Source organism: Melospiza georgiana, chromosome 11, assembly GCF_028018845.1.
Source record: "Melospiza georgiana isolate bMelGeo1 chromosome 11, bMelGeo1.pri, whole genome shotgun sequence".
In the NCBI taxonomy this organism is placed as follows: Eukaryota; Metazoa; Chordata; class Aves; order Passeriformes; family Passerellidae; genus Melospiza; species Melospiza georgiana.
In genome coordinates, this window is record NC_080440.1 from 17,476,229 (window position 1) to 17,498,877 (window position 22,649).

Genomic DNA, 22,649 nt, shown 5'->3' on the forward strand with positions numbered 1-22,649 from the left:
GAAAATTGACTTGAAATTCTGTTCTAAAGTGATCCAATTGCAAAATGACTAAAATATAAATCAGTGTCATAATTCAACAGGAACAAGTGATTAAGGCCCAAAATCCATCCAGCTCTACATCCTACTGCTAACAGCAGTAGCAAAAAGATGCACTAGAGAAAAGGACAAGAGACTGAGATTTCAAAATACTTCCACAAGGTTCCTCCATATCTCCCAGAAATCCAGATATTTCTTCTTCCAATTTCTAACTGGAGAAGGACATCACAAATACAGAGCTGCAAACCTTCCCCGCATTATGTTTCAAGTGTCCTGCCAAGCTGTATTCTAATATTCACTTCTTTGGATGTCCTTTAACTATCACAGTCTTTCAAAGGAGATTTCAGCTTATTACTAACACAGGCAATAAATAATCTTTCACCAAGCTGCTGGGATCTAGGGAAAAGCATCTGCATTAACACAACTGAACCATTAGCATTTATAATTTCCCTATGCTTCAGCCCATGTTATTTTAGAAGACATTGTAGAAATGTAACGGGATCTTTGCATTTAGAATTACTCATCAAGTAGGACAGTTACAAAGAAAAGCATTGCAGCTACTTTAACTATTAATTTAACTATTGATTTATCCCAGTTAGCTGTATTCTGCTTCAAAGTACAATCAACACTGCTTTAAGAAACCTGAAGAAAACTTTGAGCTATGCAAACTTTTGTTATATCTTATGCCTAGAAACAGATCCAGATAACTACAGGGAAAGATAACATTATAAAGCACTTTATTGCCTTTTTTTATCACTTAGTTTTTCAGCACTTTTTCCCTGATAAAGCTTTGCTAGCTGTGAGGAAAAAAAAATCCCTATTTTCAACAGCAAAATGAAATTTTTGCAAGTGATAGATCCATACATCATACTACCAACTTGGCATAATGTTATGTAGTTGTCCTACACTTCAAGTACAATGTAATCAGATTTCTATTAGAATATAGGCAGGTTTCATTTTTTTCCTCATTGAATTTCAGGTTATTTTTAGGCCCATAGTAATATTTATGGTTTCTGATGTATCATCTGAAATATTAGGAAATGAAAATACTTAATTACTTCTTTTTAAGAGAGAGATTTATTGTAAAGCTATGAATATAAACTTTAAGAATATATATAGACTTTAAGGACAACTGGTTGTAAGAATTTGTGGGTACAAAATTTATTCTATTGTTATTAATTTGTGGATCTTCAGTCAACTAACTTGAGAAATCTGCTCCTCTCTCCTTCCCCTTTTTCTTATCTGCATTCTGAGCAGATCCAGCATTCATAGCAAACTATTTTATGGTCATCTCACAAATTCACAGTGCTACAGAATGTCTGCTTTAAAAAGATATTATTAATGTTTATCACTCAAACACCTCTGGGTTTCTGAAAAAGGAACATATACATGTATTCATTCCTTAAGTACTCAATATCATTTATGTACACTATATACAAGAATTTAGATATATCTATAACTTTATTGCTTTCTTAATACATACATGTAGTATATTAACTTTTCAACTACTTCAGATTTTAAGTGAATGGTGCACAAAATGCAAATCTAAAATAAGAGGCTTTTTTGAAAGGCTTGCTCAGCTTTAAAAATAAAAGAACACTATCCTGCTATAGTGAATATTACATCTTTTATCATAAACTTTTTGCTTTTTAAAGACATTTATGAAAAAAGCTTGGCTTTAGTTTTAAAGTAGAAGTCAAAATATTGATGTTGTATACATTTCTCAGAGTCAGACTGGAAATTATTGAAAACTTCAGAACTGTCTTATTACACTTGACTCATTCAGGTGGAACATGAAATTTGTATTACAAGCAGAACTATTATAATTCACTTTTCTTTCAATGAATATTATTATATAATCTGTAGCACATAGGACACTTATTCCAGAAAGGCTTTTACAGTGGACAGAGACCTAAAGACTTGGTAGCCTTAGAGAAATGACAATTATAATAAATTACTGGATTAATGGATATCTAGCTGAGTGAAATTTGCTCTGGTAACACAGGGGATGCTGTCTGTAAAAGTCATGATGTTTTTGCCTTCCAAATATCTTGGAGTTCTCTGAGGGAATCATGAAGGATATGGAAAAGGGAGATCCTGGTCCAAACAGCCTACAAAAATTCCTAAAGCTCATTAAGGAAATTAAATTGCCACAGATTAAAAGCAACATCACAAACAAAATTCTAATAAAGTATGAGAAACAGCTTAAGAATAAATGGTCAGCTCTTGCTGTGGTGGGAACTTTGCAGAGGGCCTGTGCTGGGATTTATTCCATTTAAAATGCTAGCAAGAGATAGACAAACCAGGCTGAGAAGTGAGATGCCAACATTGAGTGCTAAAGCATTGCTGGAGAATGGCTGCAAAAGTTCTCAGGATACTAAAACAGCCAGGGGAGCTCATCACAGCTAAATGAGAAGTGATGTGCATGGAAATGATGATCTTGGTTCCACATTAAAACTAATGAAGGGTGACCTCACCAACACCACTCAGGGAGCAAGACTCAGAAGTGCTCCAGTAGCAAAAGGTGTTCAGTGAGAACTGGCTCAGCACCAAGGAAACTCACATGTAGAGAGTATGCAGAGACAAATGGAAAACAGGAGACACCCAGACACTGCCATAAATCTGTGCCTCACCCAGACATTGAATGCAGTATTGATTTCCTAAGGCTCAGGTAGCTGGAATTACACAGGGCATGATTGGAAATGATTAGAGCAAGGTCACCCAAGGTAAGGATTGGCTTCTATATCAACAACATGGAATGCATGCACTAGGGCTCAGCACAGAGATGGTTGAGGGGGTACAGGAGATACCCACAAAATTATGGGTTGGACTGACAGCAAGGGTCTGGGATCTGCTCCAGTACCAGGGAAGGAGCCACCAAATGAAGCTCATGTGTTCTCTGTACCCAAGGACACAGTGGGTGCAGCAGCAATTTCAGACACGGTGTTGAGAAAAGACGCAGTAATTGTGTTCCTTGGAAGACACCCATTAAAGGTTGCTAAAGGAAACACAGTAGGGACTAAAGTGCTGAGCTGAAAAGAGCTGGGGAATGAAGAACATTTGAAGACAGGACAGAGACAAGGACCATACATCATTGTTCTGTCCTCTGTCTTCCCAAAGCATCTGTTCATGGGCACTGCTGCACACAGAATATTGTGCACTAACCTTTATTATTAATTCCACACCAGTTCTGTGTTGTCACTATCCTGAACCGTGGTAATGTGCTGGTTCTGCTCCTCACTAGCACTGCCTTGAGACAATGTAAAACATACCTGCTTCATGTTTGCTCTGGTACCTACTGACAAAATATACAGTGTTTTTAAAGCAGGAAATAAGGTCATAAACGAAGAACTAAACATGTTATTGATTTCATCAGTAACAGCAAAACCTAACAATGAAACAGCTTAATGAGTTTGTTTACAGCACAGCCAGAAAATACAGAAACAAACCTTGATCTGAGTTTTAACTCTGCATCTCCATGCACAATACCGGTAAAGTGCCAACCACCAGAAGTTATTATAAAAATCACAAGAAAGAGAAATAGAAGTAGTTTAATTCAACTGTTTATATTCCTTTCTTTAGCCTCAAAAAAGTGGGAATATATTTTGCTTTTTCCTGATAAATATTTTTTACACTTTGCTTCAATGCTTTGATAATAAAAGTTATGTGGGTGAGCACAGAAACTCCTTTAGAGAAAACAGATCTTTTACAGTTCACATTTTCTGCCTTAATTTAACATATTCACATTCCACTTTTACAATACAAATCCATTTCCTTCTTTGTTGTCCAACCTGATCATTGTGAGCTATAAGCATAGGCATTTCCTACCTGAAAAGCAGGAAAAGGAAATATACTATATTTTTAACCAAAAAAAAAAATACACATTGAAGAGATTTCACTATCATTTTCCAATACTGCTGCAAGAGCATGAACTATTCAGCCATAAGCCAATTTGTGCATACACTATTGCAACTTATGTAATTCCACAAATACAAACATTTTAAATGTTTTAACTGTTTTGCCCAAAATTTATATTTCTAACAACCTAACTAATTTAAAAGGAAAATAAATAGAAGCACAGCCTTGTAATTAATTGCATTAATTCATCATCCACAGAGGAAAAAAAATCAATTCCCCTATTCTACAAGTACAACACAAGGAAAGCAGATAAATGTGAGGATGAGCCATGAACACAGTAAAGCAGATGCTATGAACAACACAAGGAACAGATGCCTGGAACACTGAAGTAAAATATGGGTAAGGCCAATGATTCTTGGAGCCCTGACTCAAACGTCCCTGTGGACATAGTAACAGCTCTCAACAAATGATGGTATTGTCATAAGGAAGTAATGCCAATTCTGGAAGGAATTCTAAGAAATTGTAATAAATTGCAGTAGGTTGGCTTTTGTTTCAGGATGTAACTGATGTCACACAGCAAAGCTCAGGAGAACATGTGTTCAACAGAGAGGTCTGGGTAAATAGCACTGTTACTCTGGTTATTTCTATTTGTTAACCATAGTTTGATTTCTGTTTAATATTATGCATGATTTTTGCAATGTGCTTTATTCATTTATAACATAGTAACTGATAAAAGTTTTTCTCTTCCAGAAATGCAAGAAATAAAGATAATGTCTTCAGCCTTAAAAAATTCTGATTATAAATCAGAAACATATGGAAGGATGTTCATACAATCACTAGGTCATTTTTCAGCTGTCTTCATTTTGCAGCTGGTGGCCCTAACAGCGACCTAAACTGATTTCATTCACTGAGCCTTGGAAATAGTTGCAATTGTTCATAAAAATCTGGAGGTGTTTATGCATAACTATTTCATTTCAGGTACTCCTTTAGTGATTCTGAATCTTGAAGAATGTTCTACATTTTCTGTCTAGGACATGAAGACACTTATTTTAGATCTAACACTACCTCTGAACCCTCCTCCATCCCTCAAGGGTGCTGAGTTGGAATTGACTTTGCTTTACACAACTCTTCTATAGCACCACCTTCAGTTCTCAAAGCAGCAAAGAAACCAGGAGATTGCTCCCTCCTCCCTTGGGATACTTTTAGTTCCCAGAATAAATACAACTCCATCATCATTACTGACATTAAACTAGCTTAAAAGCTATTTTTACACCCTCTATCAGGACCTTAACAAAAAGCAGAAGGGAATGAAGGAGTCTGAGATGTTTCATATCATACATTTATGCAGCAGCAAAGAGATAAAAGTAGTTTTAGAAACTAGAATTAATCCCACATAAATATCAAAAGAAAAGGCTTGTGTTTTAGAAAATAAAGCTTGTGTAGAGAACCATTCCAAAAAGTTATTTTTTTTAGGTTACAAAAGGAGAAAATAAAAATACAGCCATCAAGTTAAGTTCTAACACTTAATGCTTTTGCCCTCTTTAACAGGCAATCTCTCACTGTTTGCAGATTATGTACATGTTACCAGGCTGCTGCTATAACTGCCTTTTCCTCCATAAAACCTTTTCTATTATAATTACTCCAATCCAGAACAGCTGGTCAACATGGTGAGGTGTTTAAATCACACTTCACACAAGTTATGCCAAGGAACCTCCAACATGTTGCCTTCCACATGAAGCAGAAATATCACACACAAAAGAAAATCCAGCATTGTGCCCAGCTCTCTAAATACCCAAAAATCTTTAAGAGCTTTCCTAATTTGTCCTCATCTCATTCTGTCTTGCACAGATGTCTGCCCAAGAGAAGACACTGACTTTGAGCATTCTCAAAGGATTCCCAGCACCCACCACAAGCACAGGTCAGATGAGCAATAATCCACAGTACTTTTTTTTCAAGAACACTTATAAACAGTAAAACTCAGAAATGGCAGAAGTTGCCAATATCATCCTTTAGAGACTGGGATACAAAATGAAAGCCAAGGTCTGTAAGCAGCTGCAAAATGCACTTCCTCTGCCTAAACATAGAGAAAACCCAAGTTATTAAAAAGAATATCAGCTTTGGTTTATTTCATAAGGAATATCTTGATAGGAACTTTATAGGACTGTTCCTAGTGCTGCCTCAGCACCCCACAGGTAAGGCCCTGTGGTTTTTCCTCCCCATTTTTCTTTTCCCAGTGTTCTGCCTCCCACTGCACAACCACAAGTCCTTACACAGGCAGTGCCAGTCCCTGCCCCCATGCAATTCCTCCAGGCACCTTGGAGAAGTAATTTCCAACCTGTCTTGTACAGAGCAAAGTCTGCCCCCTCTGTATTGACATATAAACTGAATTCTAGATTATTTCCCAGATGCTAAAGATTTAGTCAGCAACATGGATAGTTTGGATAGTTACCCTCATTTCTGTAGTGCTCTCCTATGCTTTTGCTACCTCTGCCATCCACACCCACCCAGCTTCTCACTTTTTCTCCTCCTAGTTTTTGCTGTCTAACATGACAGAAGAAAACCTTGGGGAACAAATGTTACACCTATTCTGTATGCAACCCTTTTCACCTAAAGCTAAGTTTTCCTGACAGCAGAATCCAGACACCAGAATCCAATCCCATTAATCTTGCCTGGGTTCTATCCACTACAAGAAGTCTTGTGGTTCATTTACACCTTCAGATACACTTTATATCCTTACAAAATGACAATTTGACTACTGTTCAATTTGAAGTCACGATTCCATGTCAACAAAATTAGGAAAAATTACCTTTTAAAATTACTAACAGCCAGTACAGCTGAAAGTATTTTGTGGGGAAATCAGTCAGTGCAAATGAGACATCATAGGGAAATCAAGAAACACGTCATGGACACAATCATCAAAAACTGGAGCTCAATGAGTTAACAGCACAGCAGGCTTAGGTTTCCAGAAAAAAAACCTTGTTCCAAGTACATGGATCCTTGTAACCAGAGTCCAAGCAAGAGACACTTATACATCCAATTTCCAAGCACTAACAGTGCCTAGAAAGCACTCCCTGCTTGCCAGGCTGCTTCCTGTGAGCTCCCCTACTGCCAATGCATATGAACCACATATTTCATCTCACATGATTTGGATATTTTGGTTATTTCTATTCACTCTGAGCAGGAAAAAAGCAGTTGAAGGAAGCAATACTCCCCTTCCTTGTTTGCAGCCACCCATGCCACCCCCATCCTTGTGCTGCTCTGAGCATCTGCTACATGTTCAGACAAAAACTGGTTTTATCTGACAATATTTGCTGATGCATTTTCTTCTTTCATGACAATGCTGACAAACTATGGGACAAGGTTACAGCTTTATTTGGCACTGTGAGCTACTCCTTGATGACATCACACCAAACGAACTACTTAACATCTCCCTCCTTGAATATATTTGTAAGGAAGTATTGATGAGCTTCTGAGAGGTGCCTCTATTGCAGAGAGTACACACGTGACAACCTTTTTGTGATAAGCACACAATCAAAATTTTGTGATCTTGATGAACACAGATTTTTCACATTTTGTGCAGAAGCTGTTCCTGAAGTTGTCTAAAAATTCAGAGCCTCTTCTCCTCTTGGAGATCAAAACAAACACATCTTTCCTTGAATGAAGACTTCCTACATTTTCAAGGCCTCATTTATCTAGTAGTTTTCTCTCATTTTTTAAAGTTGTCATATGTAAGGAAAAGATAAAGCTATTCCTAAAACATTCTATGTAGCTGTGAAATCTAGGATTTCAGTACTCAGAAAATAAATTATCATAAAACTATAACAAATATATTTAATATTTTATACCTTGCTTTCAGCTTCAACACTTAGTGGTTTTTTTCCATTAGAATAGGTATCCTTTGGTTACATTTAAGCTCTGGAAACATTTGGATGCCCCAGAGACAGAGGAAATCCTAACGTGGATGTTTGGCAGATGGGTGGCAGCTGGAAGGGGTGAGTACAAAGCAGAGCTGTGTCATTACTTCCCAGACAGGCAGGAGGGGTGCAAAGCTGGTACTGACACTGCAATTTCACCCCTTCCAAACTCCTGGTGTCATTGCTCCAGCAGAGGAACAACCAGTGGGATTCAGGGCCCAGTTTCCATTATTACTGAGCCTCTTCCTTTCACATCTCATTTTATCATCACAGCATTATCCCAGAGCAAGCTTCAAATCCAAACTATCCCATTGTTAAATTTGCATATGAACTAGCTACAAACGTTTTAATAAAATCCAAATGAGTTCAGAAACTGGTGGTATTGTAAACCCAAAAAGATTTTAGACAGCAACTGGCTCTAGTCACTCTGCAGATTTCCTACAGACATTTGGCTGCTAAACAAGGCAGCATTTAAAAGAAAGCTTAACCAAAAGGTCCACAGTTTATCACCAGGATTACTCTAGGGGGAAAAAAAAGAAAAAGGTATGACAATAAAAGAGAAATGTAAATTTGGATATATTCCCACTAGATTTTATTGCTACATACTTTTTAAAGACTTGAGAAAGCTACTCTATAAACGTTCAAAGTTGGTCATCTGTCTCCCATTTGTGCTGACTGCCAAAAATTCATAATGAGGAAAAGGATGGGGGAGGAAGAAATGCATTACAAATCCAGAAAACTGCTGCTCATAGCTCAGATGGAAATTCTACACCTGGACAGTGTTCACTGAGTTATCTGTAAAACTGAAGCAGAACTTTATTCAAACCAAGTATTTTTTGTGAAATTAGTTTTTCAATAAACTTTCTAATAAGTTAATTAATGAAGGATTTAGACACTGATTGTCTGAAAATCTCAACACAAATACATGAAATTCTAAAGAACATTTTTCCAGAGCTCTTGAGACTGAAAAGTTTCCATTTCATAGATAGGTAAAACTTCTCTAAACATATACAACTCATAATAAAACATTTCACTATTCACAAAATGTGACTAATACAACAGACGTGTGTTTTGGCTCTACCTCTGTCTCAGAAAGCAGCTGCTTTGTCTCTAGGCTGAAGCATTTCACAAAATGGATAACACATGCCTTATTAGAGACCTCCAGTTTGCACAATTAATATTTCATTTACAGAAAAAGCCTTAGCACATATAAAGAGCAAAGCAGAAAGCTGCCATTTTAACAAGGATTACCAAGAGTAGGATGAGCTACACGGGCTTAGCATTTGCAAATGTTATGCAAAGTACAACCCCCAGCTCCAGGATATTACCTCTCACCCTGGGAGAGAATGCTGGCAAAGCGTTTCTACCCCATGGAAAGCACTTTTCAGACTCAAACTTTGAGAGAGCATTCAGTTCAACAATTTGGATGTAATGCATAACTTGAACTTAAAGTACACTGAGAAAAGAGTAACTATAGATAAGGATATCTGGTCTTTCAGTGAAGAGCTTGGAATCTGCTAAAAAGGTAGGTGGACTTTTTTCCTAAAAGTAGATTAACTCAGAGCTTAAATAAAACTAAAGAGGAGAGAAATGCTGTGCAAAGATTTATTTTTTCAAATATTGCATGCATATTTGTAATGTTTCAAAGATCATGTTTGCAGCCTCTTCCCCTTTCCTGCCTGAAAAGTGCCCATCCTGTATAATATCCTGAGGGTATTAAGTTATCTTCTCTTGTTTAGTCTCACATGTAAAGTAAAAGACAATGAGAGGCTTTTGTTACAGAGCATTTGGGTTTGAAATCCCTTATTTTGACAATAAAGAAAAATGCATTTGAACCTCAAATATTTTAATTAGTTAATCTATATATATGCCAAATACTTAATATTAACAAAATTGTCTTGCTTTTAACAAAAATAAACTGGGAAACAAACAAATGCAATTAAAAGAATATTTTCCTATTTATTATAAAATGTTTATTATTTCCCAGTTTCTTCTCATGTTAAGAACAGGTTTTATAAAGTTAGAGTTAATTAAAGGATACCAAGAGTTAAAAGTTGTTCCATGTTCCTTATGTGTGAGAAACCACTGCCAACAAGTACTCTAGGCTTTAAATATTGTTTTGACGGATTGCATTTTCATTTCCAGTCCCAAAGAAAGTGTTCTCCAGAGTCCAGGCACGAGCAGATCTTCACCAGCTCCCTGAAAGCCTCAAACATCGTCCTGGGCAAGAATGGAGACTTTGCAGGCTACTTTTTTTTTGTTTGTGTTTGTACCTTTGGTAAATGCAGCACCACCTCTACAGCAAGAATCACTCTATGAGTATGATACAGATGTTTCCATGGGAAGCCTGACCCAACAAGATTATGAAATGCAATCCAAGGATATAAGAAAGGTATTTTATTTATATTTTCCTTTTAATATTTTTAACTAAAATAAGCATTATATGAAAAAGGTGTTATGTGCATGCATGTGAGTTTTATGGAAAAGGTCTAAAATAACAGGGAAACATACAATGAGTTCAGACATAGGGAAAGCCACTCAAACTAAAACCACAAAAAAAAAATTACCCTTGCTACAGTCTGAGTAAGCCAAGAAGGCAGGCTTGCACAAATAAGGCTAAAGCATCATTTTAACTCTGCTGTTCTTATGTGCCTGCAATCATAAGAGTTTCAAGAGCAGAATGCATTAATTACTAGCTCAACAGTTTTAACTATGTTGTATTAACTCAGTGAGTTTGCTTAAGAATAAGGAAGGTGATTTTTTTTTTTTTTTTTTTTACTACCAATGCAATAATTGGAACCCCCCCTTTTATGGAACATAATCTGCCAGTATAAACCACAGTTCCTCCTTTGACCTGCCAAACTATCAAGTTTCTTCCTCAGTTTTTCAGGGGTGTGTGGTTTGGGTTTTTTACAGCTCAACAGTTCAGCACTCCCAAACTTCTATAGAATTCTATAGAATGCCCAGTGCTGGAGGAGCCACTTACACATTAACACTTGGAGGGTCTTAGTAAAAAGAATATCCCCTACATCTCAGGGCACTCTCAGCATCTCCCAACAGAATGTTTTTGTTGGGTGCTCCACATTCCTGCCTCTGAATTTCAAGACAACAGCAGAAGACACAAAGCCAGGGCAGAATTAAGTGAAGTGCCACAACCTCAGCTGCCAGGGACAGTTACAAATGTCACACCCCCATTCAGTCCTAACCAGTACACACCAAGAGAGAAGGAGATACAACACTGATCAGGGAGAAAAAACAGCAGCAACTGTCCCAAGAGTAGTTGCCAAGGAAAATACCACAGATCCAAACCAAGTGGTAACAGCCCAGTATGAACAGCTCAAAGGAGGTTTTCATTAATATTAACTGTACTTGTTACAATAACTTAGCCTGATAAGCAAGAAAAATAAAACAGCAAAAGATAGTAAGTAAAAAATTGCAGTCTAAATACAGAAAAATCCCTTTTGTATACGTTTTTAATATTTCCCAAATCTACTTAAATTACAGCTCTCTACTGTTGATGAAAATAATCAGCTACATATTTATGGCAAATAAATGTCTAAGGTATTTTTAAATCTGACATTTGCCACAGTGATGAAGTAACATGTTTTCATAAATCCATGAAAAAGGGACTACATAAATGACTCTTAACTAATTCCTGTCTATCCACTCAGAAGTGAGTCTTTAAAAAATACTAAATCTATTAACTTTAACCAGTTAGGCAGAGCATCAGATTACACTGATCAATAAGTTGCTTACAGAAGATTGCTGCTGCTTCAGTAAAGGAACAAGGAGTTTACCTACATGGAAATGCTGCCAACAGATGTGCCACAGACAAATCAAAGTCCTCCTGGCAGTGCTATAAGCTGCAGGTCTTCTGAAGGCCAACAGTTCTGCTTAGGATAATTCTAGGAATGTAGTCAGTCATTATTTCCATCAGGTTAAGTCTCTATTGACATGTTTCCATTGCAAAATAATAAATGAGTTCCTTATGTGCAACAACTACATTGACACAAGTGCCAGTGTTCCCAGTTTACATCATGGGGTGCACAAACAGATCTTCTATTCATTTATTGCACTGATTTTACTCCCCGAATATTCCAAGTGTTAACTGGAACTGAAATGCATGCCAAATCTTTCCTCAAGCATGCCCAGTCAGAAATCTGTCTTGCATACAAATTTAACTCCTTACTGTATGCTTGAACACACCGTTAGAAAAAAGTGTTTTTAGTAAAACATCACAAGAAATTTATTACTATCATTATTTGAAACCACAGTCATACCAGTCTTGAATAAAATTTGAGCAATTTAAAGAACAAAATCTTAATTTCCACAACAGAACAGAACCACTCAATTAGATGCTGTCTCACATGTGGACTAACTCATTTCATTGAACATAAACTATCAGACCTTTGTGTTATAAGATGAATAAATTATAATGCAGAAATTTGAAGATGGTTGGAGTATTTAGATGTAAAGTGTTAATGTGTCTGTACAGTAAAGTGGAAGAGGCAGGTGGAATTTAAGTATGTGAGTAGGCCAATATTCCTTCAGTGCATTCCTTACATAGGCAAGTAATGAATTTGTGGTTATAATCCAAACAATCTTGTGCACTGATACTCCATAGTGAGGAATTTTTATGGCTGATCAGCAAATACTTTTTAATTTTAGGAATTTAATGGTATTCTGCAAATTACCAGTTTTAATTTCAATGACACTTCCCACTGGCAGAGATTAGGAGTACATTGCACTAAGCTAAGAACTCCCACCAAAGACTACTTTGATGGCTCAAGTAGGAGACTGGGACAGATAAGCTGTGCCAGCAAATGTTAGTAAATGTCCCTCAGGAGCCAAACCAGCTGCAGCCATACAAGTCCACTTGTTCCATGAGCAGTCCATGCACTCAAATCTCTGCTGGCACAGATACCTCAAGGGCCACGTCTTCATGTGCCTAATGAACTTATCTTTGTGAGCTAACTCCTGCAGAAAGCTTCTGGGAGATTTGCTGTTTGCTGGAGTGTAGCTGGTAAGCTGACACCCCCAGCTTCCCTCCACCCAGCATTCTGGCCAAACTGCTGCCAGAATCCTACTGAGAACCTTAAACTTCCTAACTGAGAACCCAAAAACTTCACTAGGACAAACCAAGCTAGCCCAAACCAGAGCCAGAGCCTGGAGAGGCAGACGCAGGGAAGAGCCAAGGGAGAGATGATTCACAGGCTAAAAAGGGGTCAAAATGACAGAGGCTGGCCAAGATATTTGTTTCTCAGGCTTTCTGTCAAGCCTGAGGGGTTTGTTTTGCAGAATAAAAAAAATTCCCACAAGTAAAGTACACGCAGGCAGCTAAATACCAAATAAAACACAGTATCAGAAGGAGCCTGGATGCTCTTACCTGCACATTGCACTTACAGGTGAACCACCTGTGTCCCTGAAGGAGGGGAGAGTGGGGGGATTAAGAAAACTAAAAGGGGTTCATTTGTCAGCACCCCCAGTGTGCAAGCAGCTCTTCCACAGAGCACTCCTGCCAGGGCCTGATCCTTAAGCATGTTTAAAGTAAAACATCTTCCACATCTCACAGTGCTCTTTCCTGCATGTGTTTCCAATAGCCACACACATCAAAAAACATATTGGTTTGTTCTGTCCTACAAATATTCCCCATTTAAAAAAAAAACCAAACCAACAAACAAATTATGCAAGCCAAAAACAACCACCACAGTCAAACTGAAATCCCCTTAACGTTACCTCATGCAAATGACAGTATAAGGCACTGTATCTATACTGTAAATACAGTAATAATAGGTATTTCTCTAAAATTGCTCCAATACCTAATGCAAACCTGACTGCTGTTCCCTACATCACAAGAGGCCACAAAACCTCCTGCAGCATTATAGGCTGAGGATGGTGCGGCTGGACAGTGCCCAGGCACAAAGGGACGTGGGGGTGCTGGTTGAAATGACCACGAGCCAGCAGAGTGCCAAGGAGGCCAATGGCTCCTGGCCTGCATCAGGAATGGTGAGGCCAGCAGGAGCAGGGAGGTCATTCTGCCCCTGCACTGGGCACTGCTGAGGGCACACCCTGAGTGCTGTGCCCAGCTCTGGCCCCTCAGCTTGGGAAGGACCTTGGCACACTGAGCACATCCAGAGGGGACAACGAGGCTGGAGAGGGGCTGGGAACACAAACCCTGTGAAGAACCACTGAGGGAGCTGGGGGTGCTCAGCCTGAAGAAAAGGAGGCTTAGAGGTGACCTTATCACTCTACACAGCTCCTGAAAGGTGCCTGTGCTCAGGTGGGGCTGGGCTCTTTCTCCAGCAGCACTGACACAACCAGAGCACACAGCCTCAAGCTGTGCCAAGGGAAATTCAGGCTGGACGTTAGGAAAAAGTTTTTTACAGAAAGGATGATAAAGTTCTGGAATGGCCTGCCCAGGGAGATGGTGGAGTCACCATCCCTGGATGACTCCATCTTGAAGGTCTCTTCCAACCTAGTGATTCTGTGTGAAGAGGCCCTTTCTGTGAGCAGCCCACACCTTAAAACAGACTAACATGCAGATAATGGAAACAAATGACTCAATTTCAGCCAATACCTGCAAGGAATGTGTTTATAAACTAAGTTGTCCTGCAGCTGAAAAGATGTGATGACTATCTCCAGGAGGAATTGTGAATAACTTGAAATGCAAGGACATCTCAGTCATTTTACTGAGATTATTTGGGTAACATAACAACAAAATACAACTTAGACTCACAAGAATCCTACTGAGTTTTGCACTATATGCAAAATCTTGATCTTCAAAGCTCTGTTTGTAAACATCCACCACTTAGATATTCCTTCCCACCATATAGACTATATTTTCTATTTCTATTTTATGTCTACTGTTCTTTCCTAAAGAACTTGAGTTTTCTAAAGAGCACTGGCAGCACCTTCCCTTCTTGCCTTTTAAAGTGAGTAGTTTGTGTGTAAAAGTAACAATACATCACCTTAGTCATCCAACCTATAAAAAGTAAGTATGATAAGTAGGTATATTGTAGGAAGCTCGCCTTAAAAGATGTTATTTCAAATCCTTGTAATGCTCTGTGGCTTTTTGTCTGTGGTTTGTGTTTTAAAACATCAATTGTTCTTTCACAAAGGCTGGAACAAATGTTTCTCTTGACACGTCCCTAATGCTACAAAGTGATGACAGCCAACTTGATGTCCCACCAACAAAGGACACAAGTAAGTTAACTGATATGAAGAATGTGATGTCTAAGATATCCAAAAGAATGTTTTAACATACAAATCTAAAGTGCAAAGGATAACAAAGGCTACAGAATTAATGTTTTTGTTTATGAATATCTTTCATATCTCCCGTGGAAAACCTTGTAACTTCTGATGGAGCAGGCTGAAAAATTTAAAGGATCCTCAGGTAAACTCTGAATACACAAAGCACAGCTTGTAAGCATCTCCACAGACTTGCCCAGTCATATTTGCCATTGAGATGCACCCAAGTTAAATAAGTTAGACAAGACAACAAAGAAAAAGAAAATACATCCCCCAGTAGGTTCCACAGTTTAACCCAAGTGATGATGAAATACTATGTGCTTAAATTATTTCAACAGATTTATTTGAACAATTGGCTATTCTCAAAATTTACATCTGATAATCAGGGAGGTCAATGTTTAAAATACATCAGGAACGTTCTTCACTTGTCAAAGCTTCCTACAGGCTCTGGGTACATTGTCCAGATTTCTCCTAACAAACCCCACTGCTCTCTGCACACAAAAAGGACAGTTTTTCTGCCAAACAGAGCAGACAGAAAAAGTGACACTTATTTTGCATGTCTGTGATATAAACTTCCAAAAATAACTGATGATTCAGCAAGACCAGTGGACTGTCAGTGTCTACCAAAGTGCTAATTCAAGGTTAATTATTGCCAAACAGCACCTGTCAGCAAGGCCCCATCAAAACTGAGCAAGTCTCCAAGAACATCAGAGCTTCTAGACAGACAAGCATAAAAACTATTGCCTTTTTAACAGTGACAACGTTGTTTGATATTTTCCATTTCCTACACAAACATGAAAACAAGGCACTAAATAAAAAAGCCCCAAATCACCAAACAGGGCAGAACTCTGCAGCCTAAAAATGATGATATTCACAAGCTAAACTTCAAAATCTTCATTCTGTTCTCTGCAGTGCTGCTGTAAGAAAAAGAATTACTCTTATGTACTGGCTTCCCAGTATTGACCTGCTGCTTTTGTAACTCCTCACTGCTTGCAGAAGGTCCTGTTTTGCTGGGTGGTGACAACTACCCCATGGAATGACCCTGCTGTCTGCACTGCACTCACTCCAGGGTGGAAGCCAACCAAAACTCTCAAAATATAGAAAACACAGCACAAGAAAGCAGTGGAGATGAAACAGGATTCAAAGCCACATTCATTACATGTATTTGAATATTGCTGGCAGAAAAGACTAGAGCAAAGCAGAAGTTACTGATACTTTACTACTGCTCATGAGGACTAGGACAAGCCAGAAGGGTCTCAAACTACATTACAAAAACTTTCTCTACTTAAAACAACATCTGCAAAAACCTCAGTATAAAACTGATAGAGATTGTGCACAGGGCTCTGAGCAACCTGGTCTAGTGGAAGGAGTCCCTGTCTGTGGGTTGGAATGAGATGATCTCTAATGTCCCTTCCAACCTAAACCATATGTGATATATAAACATAATTGCTGGAGTTTTTATCAAAAGGTTTAGACAGAAGAGTAGCTAGGAATAACACAGGCTATTGTGTGGCCTGCCAGAAATGCTCCAATGCACTGCCAGGTGTTTCTCCTTGTGGGTTTGGTTCCAAATGTGATATTTAACATGGTCAAACTTGCAATTGTCACGTTCACCATGCTCTCAGCCATCTAAAGATTTAAACTGAATTCAGGCCGATTAATAGCATGTCACATGCTCAGGTAAGAACAGAGATTATACACAGAGAAATCATACACAATGAAAAGAACAAAAAATCCTAAACAGTTGAGAAGATAAATCTTCTCAAAACTTGATGCAAATAGAATTTTTTGAAAACCTAACTATTACCGCGCCTGAGTGGGTCGCAGCTGGTGATAGAGAGACGGTCAATCTTGTATCTTGATCAGAAGGCTTGATTTATTAAGATATTATATATAATACATTATGACTATACTAAATAGAATATAAAGAAGTTTGCAGAGCAGCTAGGCTAGGCTAAGAATAGAAAGAAAAGAATCTATAACAAAGTTGTGGCCAAGGACTCAGTCCCCTAGCTTGCACTGGTGATTGGCCCTTAATTATAAACATAGGAAATGAGCCAATCAAGGTGTCCCTGTTGCATTCCCCAGCAGCTGATAATAATTGTTTACCTTGTCTTCTGAAGCCTCTGGCCTCCAGAAGACGCAGAAATCTGAAAGAAAGGATTTCTGTGGAGAAATGTCTGCGACACCTAACAACAGGAAATCTTAAAAGACACTAGAAAAAAGCATATTTTGAGTAAGCAGGCTGAAGCGAGTTGAGCATGCTGTAAGTGTGCTGTGCCCTGCTGGCAGACCTGCCCACGTGTTTGCTGTGCGTGTGCCTGAGCGGCTCCGTGTACTGCGAGGAGATCGACATCGAGGCCGTGCCCCCCCTGCCCAAGGAAACCGCGTATCTCTACGCCCGCTTCAACAAGATCAAGAGGATTGCAGCCTCAGACTTCGCTGACATCAGTGAGTGACACCCCACTTTCTGTCTCTGCTTTAGAACACAAAATGGAAAGGCACAATGAACATGCATTTTGGATCCTGTAAACATCTTAATATTCCCACACATCAGGTAAAGAGCAGATTGCTAAAAGTAACATTCAGCTCCGTATCCTAGACAGTCTTAAATGAGCAGGCGTTATTTTTCCTTCAAATGCTCCAGGGACAGCTCTGCCAGCTATCTCACTCCACAGTATGAGAAATTCTATGAATAGCTGAAATCATGTTATCTCTAAGACAAAAAGAAGGATGCAGAGTATTTCCCTTTATAATTTTTTCTAATTTAAGACCAGGAAAAAATCCAGATGTCAATTTTAATAGCATTTGCAGATCACAATTTAGATGCTCCAGCCAAAAGTACAACATTTAGCATATACAGCCATACACATTTCACATGCCATGTAATTATAAAGTCAATACTTAGATTTTAATTTCTTTTGTGTAAAGCTACCTTGAGAAGAATTGATTTTAGTGGAAATAGGATAGAAGAAATAGAAGATGGAGCCTTTTCAAAGCTTCTGCTGTTGGAAGAACTTTCTCTTGCTGAAAATCGACTTGTAAAACTTCCTGTTCTACCTCCCAAACTAACATCACTTAATGCAAACCAAAACAGAATCAAGAGCAGAGGAATCAAAGCAAATGCTTTCAAGGTAAGGAAAAACCCAATAATCTAGGTAATCAAAGTAACCACAGTTACTAACCAGACTATTCAGTCTGCCACCAAATTATTTTTTTTTTTGTAATCTAAGAAACAAACTAAGATGAAGCAGCATTTCAGCTTTTGCTTTGCTTTTAAGGCACTCTGGAATATCAGTCACTCAGTCTCTCATGTCCTCCATATAGAAAAGAATTTTCTATGAAATATCTCACCTGCTTGCTTTCTCTCTAACATGTAAGGAAAAAATATCCAGAAATTGATGGCTCAATTAGAGTTCTGAAGACTGCAGAAATACTAATAAACAATACACATATAGTACTTTATAGTGATCTCAACTTTTAAAACCAACATGCTGACACTGAAATTTCCCACACATAGAAGGTCTGTTCTATGAATTTCTTGATAAAATAGAATTCAACATTCACAGCAAAAGAATGGCTTTTGTTACATCAGTTCACAGGTTGTGATCAGAAAAAATTACTGATTTCTTGTAACAGGCATGAGTTACTTAACCTCAGGTAGTACCAGCATCAGTAACCTCTCTTTCTGTTCAACAGAAGCTCACAAATTTGGCCTACCTCTACTTAGGACACAATGCACTGGAATCTGTGCCCCTGAACTTACCGGAGAGTCTGCGCATTCTTCACCTTCAGGTATTCCCAAAGCATTTCCTTAACATTCTCTTAGGAAACACCCCAGGAGTTACACACTTCAATCAAACTTATTCTATTTTAAAACAGCTCCCACTACAGTTTTTCACTGCACCTCAATAAAACCATTTACCATGCCAATGTGTATGGCCATGACCATCTAGAAACTCAGAAGATGCCAATTGCCATGCAAGGATTTATCATTGGTTTCTGTACATCGGGGATAGGAAACGGCCAAAAGAACCTCTAATCTTTTATCAACAATGCCTGTATGGATTTATTTATGAGACTGTTTTGGTTTGCAGTACAACAACATCACGAGCATCACGGATGACACGTTCTGCAAGTCCAACAACACGCGCTACATCCGCACGCGCATGGACGAGATCAGGATGGAGGGCAACCCCATCGTGCTGGCCAAGCACGTCAACGCCTTCTCCTGCCTGAGGATGCTGCCCGTGGGCACCTACTACTAACCCTGCTGGTGCCAGCCAGGCATCCAACAAGGAGCACTTCTTCCTCTGTTTACAAGCTCATATCCTCTCCCTTACTAATGCTCTTTTCCCTGCTTACCCAGGAGCTCCTGCTATGTTGCACCGTTCTCTGAAATAACCATTTCAGTTACTTTACTACTTATGGTGTCCCTCATGCTTTCAGAATCTTTTCTGTTAATGAAAGTGTAAAAATATATATACATGCACACACATTATCTCAATTTTTATTTCATCACATACTCTTTAGATAAAATCACACAAAACTGCTTATTCTCATTCTTTACCAGCACTCAGAACAACCACCACACTTTACTTTCAGATAAATGCAAGATTTTCTATGAGCAAACCAAAGGGGGAAAATATTTCTGAATTCTAATCCCACTCTTTTAATCTGCAGTGAGATCTTTTCAGCTGCCCTTCAAAAGTGTATTGGATGAAGATGCAGATGAGAGAAAGTTATGTTTAGAAACAGAACTTCTCAAAGCTTAAATTCATTAAAATTTTTTAAAAACTTGATTTATGGTAAATGAGAATAACTCCTATTTAGGTTTAGTACACCAAGCAACATAGCAACTAGAACTTTGCAAAGATGTTTTAGATTTCCTTCTACTATTCTGCTTTGAAAATAACATGTGTTTTATTTTTACACAATGTATTTTTAAGTGAAATACATATGTTTTGCTGAGCTGTTCTCACAAGAGCTGTTTTTGCAACATCAGCTTCCTATTTGAAAAGAACAGTCTACATACAGCATAACAGACTCAAATACCTTTGTTATTAACTAATGATGTCAACCAAGCCCTGGTTCCACAGCTCCTCCTGACAGGAAATGTGACAATACAGTTAAAAGCAAAGCTGAATTCATGTGTTTACCTGTAAGTAAGTATGATTTCATCTAGATGTCAGAGCAAAGAAAGAGAATTACCCTTCTGCAACATTACTTCTGATCATTAGGGAAAAATCAAATCAGACTTGGAAGCTACAAAGAAAAGTTGATTCCATCATTAATCTGAAATCAGAGGTAACTTCAACCATTTCACTCAATGCCTTGAACCTATGCAGTGTATTAAAAACACAAATTGACTTGTGCAGGCCTTGACACTCAGTTTATCACTGATAAAGGGTACAGTGTTTTTAATTCCTCAACTGTACATTTCTGACATCCAGTTTCTCCCCTCCAATACCTACCACAGGTGGAAAGCCTCCAGACAAATGAATGCCAAAGGTGTGCTAGTTATTATTACCACATCCACTTTGTACTAATTTTGAAGCTAGTATAGATTCCTAATTAGTAGAAATAGTTAAGCATCAAATGCATGATGATGTATCACTACATCTAAAATATTGATTTTACAAAATATTTTGTATTAGTTTTATTTATCTTATTTAGCTAAGCCTTAATTTGTTAGTGCTTGTGCTATGGGGAATTGATGGCACTTAATTCTGAACAGATATTTTTGCCCTGAACCCATTTCCCAAGAAAAACAGCAACCCTCAATATTTTCCATTTTAAGTTATTTAGTGTAACAAGAAGGAAATTCCATTGTCTTAATTGAGAACAAAACCAAGTCCGGCAGCAATACTTGGTTTTCATTTTTCCACATAAATCATAAAACTTTGATGTTCCCAGGTCTTTATCAAAACATGAAAAACAACTTCAAAGCATATAAAAATACATTCCAATGTCAAGCCAAATTTCTATTTGGAAAAAAATAAAACCCATCAATTCTCTCCCATCTCTTGTGATAAGTGCCTAAGATGGAAAAAACACAGCTGTAAGTGTAATAATGTTACATAAGCAGCAGCCCCTGATCTTATTCTCATCACAAATCACTGCTCTTTCCAGTAAAACTCTTTTCAGTAAATCACCAAAATAAATAAATACCAGTAAATATCACCAAAAATGTGTATACACAAATAAATGCATGTTTTTGTAATATATACACACATGTAAACATTCCAAGACCTCTCTACTACCACACAATTAATTTCACATTAAAATGTTGTATATATTTCTGAAACATACTAATTATCATCAGTAACACTGATTAATGCTCTAAACACTTTGTGAGCAAACCAAAGTAGACAAGTGGAACCTCCTGAATGTCTCATGCAGGCACCAAGTTCTCTGATGTGTTTTCCTTTATTTTCCCCATTCACAGCAAGTTAATCAAAACATGAAGTGAGAAAGGCTTCAGCAGGGAGGATTTCCACCTCCTATTTCTGTGACCTGTACTAATATCAAGCTGAATGTAAACCATTTTATTTTTTTCCTATCACTCATTTCTGTTCTGAAATTCCAATAAAACTTGAATTTTTGTTCATGTTTATCAGTATCAGCTTCCACAATCTGCTTTTCCAGCCTTGCCAACGTGTCTCAGTTGTTCAGCCTCACAGCAGACTAAGGTTAGGAGGTTATTTGCAGAGGTAAATCCATTTAACAGACATATTTATTGTGACAATAGCAAAACCTGCCATACAGAATACTTGGTGAACACCCCACTTGCTCCTTCAAAACCTATTTTGAATTGACCTTGAATTGCCACAAATCTCAAAACATCCAATATTACTTGAAGTACTCACCCACTTGTACATTATCCCTTTCTTCTCAGGTACCAAAACAGGAAAGTAAAAATAAACTACCTTTGGTGTTTTTACTCCACACTCTGAGGAAAGTATCAGAAACTATTTTATTTCTACATAAAAGCCTTGGCACTTGTTTTCTTTAAAAAAAAACTCACATTAATAGAAAAGCTATAAACCCAAGACTCCCCCCCAGCAGTTTTCTCTCCAAAACAGGAGAGTCTACAGAACAGGTAGGGGGAAAAAATAAATACACAAAATTAAAAAGGAGTCTGTAATCTTTGTAAGTGTGAATATTAACAGGATAGGCTCTTGAGTTGGAATTATGCATATATTAACATATGTCTAATTGCTTCCCACAAATTACTGAAACATTAAACTACCAATATACATTCTCCTTGGCAATCCAGTTATTTGAATTGCCAGATTTGAACATTTTATTAATTCTCTTACCTGAGAAAGTCTTCTGTTTCAACATTAAATTATTAGCAATGCTAACAAAAATAAGAAGGTCTAAAATACTCTTCATAAGAACAGTCAGTCATATTTGGTAAACACTGTCCCAAATTGGTTTGTCTTTGACCATGGAAATAAAACTACCTTTAGAAAGAACATCTGTAATACTGACAAACTTGTAGTGTCTTCAATGAATTATCTTCACACATCTTCCAGCAATTAGTAGATAATTTCATTGTTTATACTCAACATCTAAACAAACATTTTT

General features: G+C 37.8%; 2 protein-coding genes across 2 annotated transcripts in view; one reads left to right on the top strand and one right to left on the bottom strand.

Annotated features, from left to right (window-relative positions):
• The window catches only part of CENPP (centromere protein P), a 113,904-nt gene that overhangs the window by 80,125 nt on the left and 11,130 nt on the right, over nt 1-22,649 (bottom strand). The window lies entirely within an intron of this gene.
• Nucleotides 9,159-21,675, top strand: OGN (osteoglycin). Its single transcript, XM_058031949.1, has 7 exons — nt 9,159-9,333; nt 9,954-10,200; nt 14,927-15,011; nt 17,349-17,507; nt 17,988-18,190; nt 18,756-18,851; nt 19,154-21,675. Exons 2-7 carry the CDS (start codon nt 10,039-10,041, stop codon nt 19,322-19,324), a joined length of 876 nt encoding a protein of 291 aa, XP_057887932.1. The 5' UTR covers nt 9,159-9,333; nt 9,954-10,038; the 3' UTR covers nt 19,325-21,675.